Here is a 12,690-nt window from a genome sequence, read left to right on the forward strand (position 1 = left end):
GTACATTTGCCCACTGACAAAGAAAGGATCAGTCTATAATTTTAATGGTAGGTTTATTTGAACAGTGAGAGACAGAATAACAACAAAAAAAATCCAGAAAAACACGTCTTAAATGTTATAAATTGATTTGCATTTTAATGAGGGAAATAAGTATTTGACCCCCTCTCAATCAGAAAGATTTCTGGCTCCCAGGTATATTTTATACAGGTAACGAGCTGAGATTAGGAGCACACTGTTAAAGGGAGTGCTCCTAACCGCAGCTTGTTAACTGTAAAAAAGACATCTGTCCACAGAAGTAATCAATCAATCAGATTCCAAACTCTCCACCATGGCCAAGACCAAAGAGCTCTCCAAGGATGTCAGGGACAAGATTGTAGACCTACACAAGGCTAGAATGGGCTACAAGACCATCGCCAAGCAGCTTGGTGAGAAGGTGACAACATTTGGTGCGATTATTCACAAATGGAAGAAACACAAAATAACTGTCAATATCCCTCGGCCTGGGGCTCCATGCAAGATCTCACCTCGTGGAGTTGCAATGATCATGAGAACGGTGAGGAATCAGCCCAGAACTACACGGGAGGATCTTGTTAATGATCACAAGGCAGCTGGGACCATAGTCACCAAGAAAACAATTGGTAACACACTACGCCGTGAAGAACTGAAATTCTGCAGCGCCCGCAAGGTCCCCCTGCTCAAGAATACATATACATGCCCGTCTGAAGTTTGCCAATGAATATCTGAATGATTCAGAGGACAACTGGTGAAAGTGTTGTGGTCAGATGAGACCAGAAAGGAGCTCTTTGGCATCAACTCAACTCGCCGTGTTTGGAGGAGGAGGAATGCTGCCTATGACCCCAAGAACACCATCTCCACCGTCAAACATGGAGGTGGAAACATTATGCTTTGGGGGTGTTTTTCTGCTAAGAGGACAGGACAACTTCACCGCATCAATGGGACGATGGACGGGGCCATGTACCGTCAAATCTTGGGTGAGAACCTCCTTCCCTCAACCAGGGCATTGAAAATGGGTCATGGATGGGTATTCCAGCATGACAATGACCCAAAACACACAGCCAAGGCAACAAAGGAGTGGCTCAAGAAGAAGCACATTAAGGTCCTGGAGTGGTCTAGCCAGTCTCCAGACCTTAATCCCATAGAAAATCTGTGGAGGGAGCTGAAGGTTCGAGTTGGCACGAAACCTTAATGACTTGGAGAAGATCTGCAAAGAGGAGTGGGACAAAATCCCTCCTGAGATGTGTGCAAACCTGGTGGCTAACTACAAGAAACGTCTGACCTCTGTGATTGCCAACAAGGGTTTTGCCACCAAGTACTAAGTCATGTTTTGCAGAGGGGTCAAATACTTATTTCCCTCATTAAAATGCAAATCATTTTCTAACATTTTTGACATGCGTTTTTCTGGATTTTTTGTTGTTGTTATTCTGTCTCTCACTGTTCAAATAAACCTACCATTAAAATGATAGACTGATCATTTCTTTGTAAGTGGGCAAACGTACAAAATCAGCAGGGGATCAAATACTTTTTCCCCCCACTGTATATATGTGTGTATATGTATATACACATATATATACACACACACACACACACACACACATACATATATATATATATATAAAATGGTAAAACATATATATATATATATATATATATATATATATATATTTTTTTTTTAATTTAAAACAATCACAGTAAGGTACTTAATTGTTACCCAGAAATGTTATATTCAGATGAAAACGTCTGGATTGGACCTTTAAACCAAAATCAGAAGTTGAGAAGAATGACCCTAATCTCACCACCGCAGGTTTTCCCGTGACTTTGTGGCACTGAGCAAGTGGATCGTTGGGGCCAGGGAACACATCAACAGTTGGATCATTTTCACTCTCACAGCCAATCAGGAGCGAGAGCTGAAACCCATTCACTCCCACCTTAACCAGTATATGGTAAACCCAAAATCTTATATGGACAGTTTTTTTTCCAGTCAAGTCAACGCCTGTGAGAACATGTTGTGGTGAATGACCCTCTGGTGAATATGACCATGTCATGTTTGTAGGACTTCACCAAAGAGCTGGAAGTTAGGTCGGCTCTGAAGGCCTCAGTGATCACCACTGGAACACAGCTACTGCAGCTGAGAGAGGCAGCGACAGCGCCAGAGCCCCAGTCTGCTGCCCCAGAGCCTTGCTCTGTACAGACCCAGCTCAGACAGATAGAGCAGGACTGGGCTGGCATTCTGTCTGATATACCTGCTGTCCAGCAGACTCTGCATCAGGTGAGTGGGTCATACACTGAGTGTACAAAACATTAGGAACTCTCTCTCCATGACATAGACTATCCAGGTGAAAGCAATTATCCCTTAATGATGTCACTTGTTAAATTCATTTCAATCAATGTAGATAAAGGGGAGGAGACAGGTTAAAGAAGGATTTTTAAGCCTTGAGACAATTGAGACATGGATTGTGTATGTTTGCCATTCAGAGGGTGAATGGGCAAGGCAAAATATTTAAGTGTCTTTGAACAGTGTATGGTAGTAGGTGCCATGCACACCGGTTTGAGTCTGTCAAGAACTGCAATGCTGCTGACTGTCTCCTCTCCCTCCTCTTCTTCCGTCTGTCAGTTGTTGATGGAGAGGCTGTCCCCACAGGGGGCCTTGACTGAGCTGCTAGCCTGGGTTGGAGAGACTGAGGCCAGGCTAGAAGAGCAGAGGGATAGGGTCCACCAAACCACCTCCACCAATGCGGACCTCAACCTAGTCCTTCAGAGCTTCAAGGTAGCAACTGACAGATTCAGTTTGTCCTCTCTTATTCAATACCTGGTAAGGTAAAAGTATTTATATTTGCATAAACAAATTGGTTGATTCCCGACGTCTCTCTCTCTCCTACAGGTGTGTAAGGCTGAGATAGCAGTCCGCCAGCTCACAGTGGACTATGTCAACCAGTCAGAGTTGCAGACGAGCAGAGGGCGATATGAACACCAAGATTATGCTGATGAGCTGGGCGGTCTTAACCATCGCTGGCTCAGTCTACAGGGCACCATCAACAACCAGGTGAGAACTCAATCGGGAAAAGAGAAAATAGCTTACAGAACCTCAACCTATGGATAGTCTTTAATATAAAATATCAACATGATGCTCAACCCCTTCGATTTTTAAAGCCTTTTCGTAACAAATCCTAGGCTATTTTAAGAGCATCAATCCGTCCTATTGATGATTTGATCCCATAGCTATTGGTCATTTTTAGTGACACCTCCTGTTTTATAGCACCAATCATTCCCACTGATTATGATTTGATCCCATATCTATTGACTTTCCCTCTGCAGATCCAGGATGTTGAACAGGAGCTGAGGATGTGCACAGAGAGAGAGGTCAGACTGCAGCACCACCACACCTGGCTCACCAGTCAGAGAGAGTGGATGGGCTCAGCCCAGAGGCCTGTCAGTCACTCTGAGGTGGAGAAGAGCTTAAAAACCTGTGAGGTGTGTTGAAAAACAGAACCTGGTGTACAGTACCACAGGTGTCAAGTCATTTGCCCTCTAGTTATTTCTATGATGACGGGGCTATGTGCAATATTTTGTTTTCACCAGGTGTTTATGTTTTTTAGAACCACAATATTATCAGATCCAACAGCAATTTATTAGAAATGATGTGCAATGATTTTGATGTGTAATGCCTTGACTTTTGTTTTTAAGATGTCTGATGCATGTACAGTATGATGTCTGCTAGTATATAATGTTTATATGTTCACCTGCCCAGGGACTGCAGATGGAAATGAGATATTAGCTAAATCTTACTTCTGAGACATATATTTTGTTGTACATTGTCCCAGTTTCAAATAAACTTAATAAATAAATCAAATACATTGGGGATTGGACCTACAGTTGAACATGCATGTGTTACTGTGTTTTCTTACTCCTACTCCTGTCTGTCAGGGTCTGGAGGAGAAACTCTGGCTAAATTATACAGCACTTCAAGAGTTGCGAGAGAAACACCACACAGGAAAAGAGGATGGCACCTGTGCCTTCATCACTCAGACAGATGATGTCATTAAGGCCTGTACAGCCCTCAGTCAAGAGGTACGCTCAGGGGAATGATGGCAGTTGCTTAGCAAATACATGTATTCACTGCATGGGGACTAGTTGTAAAAACCTTCAGATTGTAGGGTGCAGTGGCTCCTATTTTGACTCATTGTTTCCCCCTCCAGAACCCAGCTGTGCGACAGAGACTGAAACAGGTATTGGAGCTGTGGGCTGGGTTTGAGAAAGGACTGAATGATGCAACACTGGACACAGTGAAGACCTGCCAGGCTATGGAATACAGCTGCTTCCCTCAGCTTTCTCTCCAGGCCCTGCAAGGACTCCATGAAAAGCTCCAGGTAGGTACTACAGTATACCCATCAAGTTTGATTTGCAGTGGCGATTTTAGCATGTAAATCTTAGTGGGGCATGCCAGCAAAGTCACTACACAAACACAGCACAACACTAAACAATACATTACTTGCACTATAACGGTGACAAACGGTGCCCACAAACTGTTAGGGCCTACATAAAGCTGTCCCAACAGCAGAGTCCCAACAGCAGTCTGAACACCTTACCACTGCTACACCTGGCTATCAGCGGAGTCTTGTCTGGCAGCGAAACAGTTCATTCAGTCTCATTTTCTGCCTCTAAAAAAAAGTACCTAATATGGCTGACTTGCTTAACAAATGTTATTTCTAATTACAAATGAGATGTATAAACTATGGCATAAGGGGATGACGAGCGGATAAGAGGCAATCTGTCATTTTGATTAAGACATTAATGAGCAAGCTAGGACAGACGTAGTCAATATAACTGTTTAGAATTCAGAACATGGGCCGTTCTTACGATGTTCTCCCTGTACACCAAGTCAGAACCGTTGGATAAATAATGGGGGCATATAAGCACACAATGAAAGTTTTTACAATATTCAATGATTACATTTCTCTAAAACAGGCTATAGGCTACATGGGCACAACCAAGTCAGAACAGTAGGCGAAATTAAGAGCGGAAAAGGGACCATTTTTAATTTATCCTTTATTTAACTAGGCAAGTCAGTTAAGAACAAATTCTAATTTGCAATGACGGCCTACTCAGGCCAAACACCGACGACGCTGGGCCAATTGTGCGCCGCCCTATGGGACTCCCAATCACGGCCGGATGTGATACAGCCTGGATTCAAACCAGGTACAATAGTGACGCCTATTGCACTGATATGCAGTGCCTTAAACCGCTGCTCCACTCAGGAGCTCACATACTAACAGCTTACTACACAACATACACTTAGTATTACTTTCTTAGCTACAGTATACATATCTCCTTGGCATATTACATAATTTATGCAGCAGCATACAATACATTTTGGACTCACCTTGTTGTGCTGTGCTCACTTGAACAGGAAGGTGGCATGGCGGTCCTCCGTAGACAAATTTTGTTATCAAACTTTGTAATCAATGCCTGGCATTCTCTGGATTTATTGTGCTTTCAAGACAACTGGGAACTCAGAAAAAACAAGGTCAAATCATGATGACATCAGTGATCTTCAGGTTGGAGCTCTAGAAGGAGGCCTGAGTTCCCTACTTGCAATTCCGAGTTGGATGACTGTTCAAAATGTTTTTTTCCCAGTGGGAGCTCTTTTTTTTCAGAGTTCCCAGTTGTCCCAGTCAGATTTCCCAGTTCTGAGTTTCCAGTTGTTTTGACCGCGGCAGAGGTCATGCTGGATTGACAGCATGGCCAATGTTGAAAATGTATCCTTTTAAGCTTGGAAAAGAGACCCGCTAACCCAGACTTGGGACCACACACCCACTTTATGTCCAATGGCCGATAAGCACCGATACCTTTTATCTATAATTTCTCTTAATTATTTATCTTCATATGACAAGGATTAAAAAGCATTTGCCAGTAGATTGTCGACTTGATTCATGATGATGACTGCTAGCTAAGATTTTGAAAGTATGATGTTGACAAGATCAGTCCAATCAAAGCTACTGTAGATATAACGTGATTTGACATAATTTTATATGTGGCCAATGACCTTAAGCCTTCTTGGATGGGCACTTCTAATGTAACTCTATGCCAGCACATAAGGGGCTTGAATTTTCGAGATCTACCCTTAGTTTTGGAGGTGACGTAGTGTCCTCCTGCGTGATAGAACACTGAGCCAATAATGGCGCAAATAAAGAACATTACCAACCCCTACGCTCCGTATTTTCCCCTGGCTGCCCCACCACCACAGAAAACATTGAGCTAGGCTGAAACACCTGCATTTTGGAGCTGCCTTACTCAAGAAAGCAAAAAAGAGACCATGTTTGTATGCAGATTTATTCACTCAATTATTCTAATTTAATTTTTGTACATTGTTTGCAAACTGATGTGACACGTACAGCTTCTATCTCAAGGCCATCAGACTGTTAAACAGCCATCACTAACACAGAGGCTACTGCCTACATACAGACTAATCATTGGCCACTTTAATAAATGGATCACAAGTCATTTTAAATAATGCCACTTTAATAATGTTTACATATCTTACATTATTCATCTCATATGTGCAGTTGAAGTCGGAAATGTACATACACCTTAGCCAAATACATTTAAACTCAGTTTTTCACAATTCCTGACATTTAATCCTAGTAAAAATTCCCTGTGTTAGGTCAGTTAGGATCACCACTTTATTTTAAGAATGTGAAATGTCAGAATAATAGTAGGGAGAATGATTTCTTTCAGCTTCTATTTCTTTCATCATACCCCCAGTGGGTCAGAAGTTTACATACACTCAATTAGTATTTGGTAGCATTGCCTTTAAATTGTTTAACTTGGGTCAAACGTTTCGGGTAGTCTTCCACAAGCTTCCCACAATAAGTTGGGTGAATTTTGACCCGTTCCTCCTGACAGAGCTGGTGTAACTGAGTCAGGTTTGTATGCCTCCTTGCTCACACATGCTTTTTCAGTTCTGCCCACAAATATTCTATAGGATTGAGGTCAGGCTTTGTGATGGCCACTACAATACCTTGACTTTGTTGTTCTTAAGCCATTTTGCCACAACTTTGGATGTATGCTTGGGGTCATTGTCCATTTGGAAAACCCATTTGCTACCAATCTTTAACTTCCTGACTGATGTCTTGAGATGTTGCTTCAATATATCCACATAATTTTCGTTCCTCATGAGGCAATCTATTTTGTGAAGTGCACCAGTCCCTCCTGCAGCAAAGCACGCCCACAACATGATGCTGCCACCCTCGTGCTTCACGGATGGGATGGTGTTCTTCGGCTTGCAAGCCTCCCTCTTTTTCCTCCAAACATAACGATGGTCATTATGGCCAAACAGTTCTATTTTTGTTTCATCAGACCAGAGGACATTTCTCCAAAAAGCACGATCTTTGTACCCATGTGCAGTTCCAAAACGTGGTCTGGCTTCCTTGCTGAGCGGCCTTTCAGGTTATGTCGATATAGGACTCGTTTTACTGTGGATATAGATACTTTTGTACCTGTTTCCTCCAGCTTCATCACAAGGTCCTTTGCTGTTGTTCTGGGATTGAATTGCACTTTTCGCACCAAAGTACATTCATGAGACAGAACGCATCTCCTTCCTGAGTGGTATGACTGCTGCGTGGTCCCATGGTATTTATACTTGTGTACTATTGTTTTGTCACGTCCTGACCAGCAGATGGAGCTGTTGTTGTAGTTTTGGGGTCAGGACGTGGCAGTCTTGTGTTCTGTGTTGGTCTTGTGGCTCCTAATCAGGAACAGCTGGGGATCGTTGTTCCTGATTGGGAGTCATATATGTAGGAGTATGTTTGTCACTTGGGTTTGTGGGTAGTTGTTTTTACACTGCGTATATAGCCTGTAAAACTGCTACTGTTGTCACCGTCATTGTTTTTTTTCAAGTGGATGCTTTACTCTTTTTTTGGTAATAAAATAACCATGAGTATTCACATACCTGCTGCGCCTTGGTCCATTCATGAAGACAACCTTTACAGAACTACCCACCACCAAAGGACCAAGCAGCAGAAGAGGAGGAGGCCACAGGTGAAGGAAATGGAAGAATGGACCTGGCAGGACGAGAGAAAATTCTGGGCGGACAAGTTAAGGGAGCTAAGGGAACCCGAGAGGCAGCCGGGGGGCACACGGGTAGTTTGGCCAGGCCAGGGAAGAGCCGTAAGCCAGCTACCCGTGACTACAGGGCGGTGCGTACGAGGTGGAGGGCGTCATGTTACGCTGAGGTGCGCACCATCTCGCCTATACGGAAGCACAGCCCAGTGCGCCCAGTACCAGCGCCCGCAGGTGCCAGGGCAAGGGGAGCATCGAGCCGGAAGGGGTGATGCCAACCCTGCACTCAAGACCGCCAGTACGCCCTTTCGGTCCGGTGTTTCCCGCTAGACACACTAGCATGGAGGTGCGTGTCTCCAGGCTGGTACGTCCAATACCTGCCCCAGGCATCAGGAGTCAACAGTCGTCGGAGCTGCCCGCCAGTCAACAGTCGTCGGAGCTGCCCGCCAGTCAACAGTCGTCGGAGCTGCCCGCCAGTCAACAGTCGTCGGAGCTGCCCGCCAGTCAACAGTCGTCGGAGCTGCCCGCCAGTCAACAGTCGCCGGAGTGGCCGGACTGCGCTGAACTGCCGGAGTGGCCGGACTGCGCTGAACTGCCGGAGTGGCCGGACTGCCCTGAACTGCCGGAGTGGCCGGACTGCCCTGAACTGCCGGAGTGGCCGGACTGCCCTGAACTGCCGGAGTGGCCGGACTGCCCTGAACTGCCGGAGTGGCCGGACTGCCCTGAACTGCCGGAGTGGCCGGACTGCCCTGTTCTGCCGGAGTGGCCGGACTGCCCTGTTCTGCCGGAGTGGCCGGACTGCCCTGTTCTGCCGGAGTGGCCGGACTGCCCTGTTCTGCCGGAGTGGCCGGACTGCCCTGTTCTGCCAGAGTGGCCGGACTGCCCTGTTCTGCCAGAGTGGCCGGACTGCCCTGTTCTGCCAGAGTGGCCGGACTGCCCTGTTCTGCCAGAGTGGCCGGACTGCCCTGTTCTGCCAGAGTGGCCGGACTGCCCGGTTCTGCCAGAGGTGCCCGCCTGCCCTGATCTGCCAGGGTGCCCGGCCTGTCAGGATCAGCCCGAGGGGTCCTCCTGCCCTTCGGTCCAGCCCGAGTGGTCCTCCTGCCCTCCGGTCCAGCCCGAGTGGTCCTCCTGCCCTCCGGCCCAGCCCGAGTGGCCCGCATGCCTTCCGGCCCAGGCCGAGGGGCCCTCCTGCTCTCCGGCCCAGCCCGAGGGGCCCTCCTGCTCTCCGGCCCAGCCCGAGGGGCCCTCCTGCTCTCCGGCCCGGCCCGAGGGGCCCTCCTGCTCTCCGGCCCGGCCCGAGGGGCCCTCCTGCTCTCCGGCCCGGCCCGAGGGGCCCTCCTGTCCCCCGGCCCGAGGGGCCCTCCTGTCCCCCGGCCCGGCCCGAGGGGCCCTCCTGTCCCCCGGCCCGGCCCGAGGGGCCCTCCTGTCCTCCGGCCCGGCTCGAGGGGTCCGTCTGCCTGGCGCAGCTATCGGCTCCACCGAAGTGGGCGACGCCGAGGGTGGAGCAGGGTCCACGTCCTGCACCGGAGCCACCTCCAGGATAGGTGGGTTGGGGAGGGAGGGTGTAGCACAGTGCCGTCGGTGACGGCAGCCACCCTCCCTTCCCTCCCTTATTGTTTAGGGGTTATTGTTTATGGGTTTTGTTGGGGATTTTTGTTTGTTGGTGTTTTTTCATTGTTAGGTGCATTCCGGGGTCTGCACCTTGAGGGGGGGGGTACTGTCACGTCCTGACCAGCAGATGGAGCTGTTGTTGTAGTTTTGGGGTCAGGACGTGGCAGTCTTGTGTTCTGTGTTGGTCTTGTGGCTCCTAATCAGGAACAGCTGGGGATCGTTGTTCCTGATTGGGAGTCATATATGTAGGAGTATGTTTGTCACTTGGGTTTGTGGGTAGTTGTTTTTACACTGCGTGTATAGCCTGTAAAACTGCTACTGTTGTCACCGTCATTGTTTTTTTCAAGTGGATGCTTTACTCTTTTTTGGTAATAAAATAACCATGAGTATTCACATACCTGCTGCGCCTTGGTCCATTCATGAAGACAACCGTTACATGTTTGTACAGATGAACGTGGTATCTTCAGGCATTTGGGAATTGCTCCCAAGGATGAACCAGACTTGTGGAGGTCTACAATTTTTTTCTGAGGTCTTGGCTTATTTCTTTAGATTTTTCCATGATGTCAAGCAAAGAGGCACTGAGTTTGAAGGTAGGCCTTGAAATACATCCACAGGTACACCTCCAATTGACTCAAATTATGTCAATTAGCCTATCAGAAGCGTCTAAAGCCATGACATAATTTTCTGGAATTTTCCAAGCTGTTTAAAGGCACAGTCAACTTCGTGTATGTATGCGATATAGTGAATTATAAGTGAAATAATCTGTCTGTAAACAATTGTTGGAAAAATGTGTCATGCACAAAGTAGATATCCTAACCGATTTGCTAAAACTCTAGTTTGTTAACTTCTATGGGCTAGGTGGGACGCTAGCGTCCCTGCGGGACACAGCCAGTGAATTATCAGGGCGGCAAATTCAAAAACAACAAAATGTCATAATTCAACTTTCTCAAACATACAACTATTTTACACCATTTTAAATATACACTTCTCCTTGATGTAACCACATTGTCCGATTTCAAAAAGGCTTTACAGCAAAAGCAAAACATTAGATTATGTTAGGAGAGTACATAGACAAAAATAATCACACAGACATTTTCCAAGCAAGGACATGTGTCAATAAAACCCAAAACACAGCTAAATGAAGCACTAACCTTTGACGATCTTCATCAGATGACACTCCTAGGACATTATGTTACACAATACATGTATGTTTTGTTTGATAAAGTTCATATTTATATCCAAAAACAGCATTTTACATTGGCGCGTGATGTTCAGAAAATGTATTCCCACCAAAACGTCCAGTGAATGTGCACATCAATTTACAAAAATACTCATCATAAATGTTGACAAAATATATAACAATTATTTAAAGAATTATAGATAGACTACCCCTGGATGCAACCGCTGTGTCAGATTTTAAAATAGCTTTACGGAGAAAGCACATTTTTCAATATTCTGAGTACATAGCTCAGCCATCACGGTGAGCTATTCAGACACCCACCAAGTTCGGGGCAACCTATACTCAGAATTAGTATTAGAAATATTCTCTTACCTTTGCTGATCTTCGGCAGAATGCATTCCCAGGACTGCTACTTCCACAATAAATTTTGTTTTTGTTCGAAATAATCCATATTTATGTCCAAATACCTCCGTTTTGTTCGTGCGTACAGATCACTTATCCAAAGGCATAATGCGCGAGCACGGAACGAGAGACAAAAAGTCAAAATGTTCCATTACCATACTTAGAAGCATGTCAAACGTTGTTTAAAATCAATCTTTATGGTATTTTTTACGTAAAATTGCGATAATATTCCAACCGGACAATAGCATATTCATTCAAGAAGAAAAAGAAGGAACGGCGTGCTCGCGTGACTGCGCATATCCAATCCCTTTGTTGCCAGGCAGACCACTCAGTAACTGAGCTCCTATTATCTGCCCAGTGACAGGAAAATGCTCAAACCACTTTCTGAAGGCTTTAGACAGCCAATGGAAGCCTTAGGAAGTGCAACGTCCCCCACAGACTGTAGCTTCGATAGAGAATCAAAAGAAGAACTACAATTCTCAGACTTTCCACTTCCTGCTTGGAATTTTCTCGTATTTTTGCCTATGCCATATGAGTTCTGTTATACTCACAAACACCATTCAAACAGTTTTAGAAACTTCAGAGTGTTTTCCATCGGAATCTACTAATAATATGCATATTCTAGTTTCTGGGCCAGAGTAGTAACCTGTTTAACCTCTCTGGGCTAGGCGGGACGAATTCGTCCCACCTACGCAACAGCCAGTGTAATCCAGTGGCGCGATTTTCAAATACCTTAGAAATGCTATTACTTCAATTTCTCAAACATATGACTATTTTACAGCATTTTAAAGACAAGACTCTCGTTAATCTAACCACACTGTCCGATTTCAAAAAGGCTTTACAACGAAAGCAAAACATTAGATTATGTCAGCAGAGTACCCAGCCAGAAATAATCAGACACCCATTTTTCAAGCTAGCATATAATGTCACAAAAACCCAGAAGACAGCTAAATGCAGCACTAACCTTTGATGATCTTCATCAGATGACACACCTAGGACATTATGTTATACAATACATGCATGTTTTGTTCAATCAAATTCATATTTATATCAAAAACCAGCTTTTTACATTAGCATGTGACGTTCAGAACTAGCAAACCTCCGGTGAATTTACTAAATTACTCACGATAAACGTTCACAAAAAACATAACAATTATTTTAAGAATTATAGATACAGCACTCCTTTGTGCAATCGAGGTGTCCGATTTTAAAATAGCTTTTCGGTGAAAGCACATTTTGCAATATTCTCAGTAGATAGCCCAGCCATCACGGCTAGCCATTTAGACACCGACCAAGTTTAGCCCAGACCAAACTCCGATTTACTATTACAAAAGTTTGATTACCTTTGTTGTCTTCGTCAGAATGCACTCCCAGGACTGCTACTTCAATAACAAATGTTGGTTTGGTCCAAAATAATCCAT

General features: G+C 45.2%; 1 protein-coding gene across 9 annotated transcripts in view; it reads left to right on the forward strand.

Annotated features, from left to right (window-relative positions):
- Positions 1 to 12,690, forward strand: part of syne2b (spectrin repeat containing, nuclear envelope 2b) — a 132,190-nt gene that overhangs the window by 83,277 nt on the left and 36,223 nt on the right. For 8 of the 9 annotated variants that reach the window (XM_045716643.1, XM_045716665.1, XM_045716655.1 and 5 more), the window contains 7 exons: positions 1,823 to 1,961; positions 2,072 to 2,287; positions 2,633 to 2,785; positions 2,900 to 3,061; positions 3,334 to 3,489; positions 3,943 to 4,086; positions 4,215 to 4,385. In XM_045716643.1, coding sequence (XP_045572599.1) covers positions 1,823 to 1,961; positions 2,072 to 2,287; positions 2,633 to 2,785; positions 2,900 to 3,061; positions 3,334 to 3,489; positions 3,943 to 4,086; positions 4,215 to 4,385 — 1,141 coding nt within the window. The remainder of the gene's footprint in view (positions 1 to 1,822; positions 1,962 to 2,071; positions 2,288 to 2,632; positions 2,786 to 2,899; positions 3,062 to 3,333; positions 3,490 to 3,942; positions 4,087 to 4,214; positions 4,386 to 12,690) is intronic. The other variant, XM_045716653.1, reaches the window with a different exon arrangement.

Source organism: Salmo salar, chromosome ssa01 (assembly GCF_905237065.1).
Source record: "Salmo salar chromosome ssa01, Ssal_v3.1, whole genome shotgun sequence".
Classification (NCBI taxonomy): Eukaryota; Metazoa; Chordata; class Actinopteri; order Salmoniformes; family Salmonidae; genus Salmo; species Salmo salar.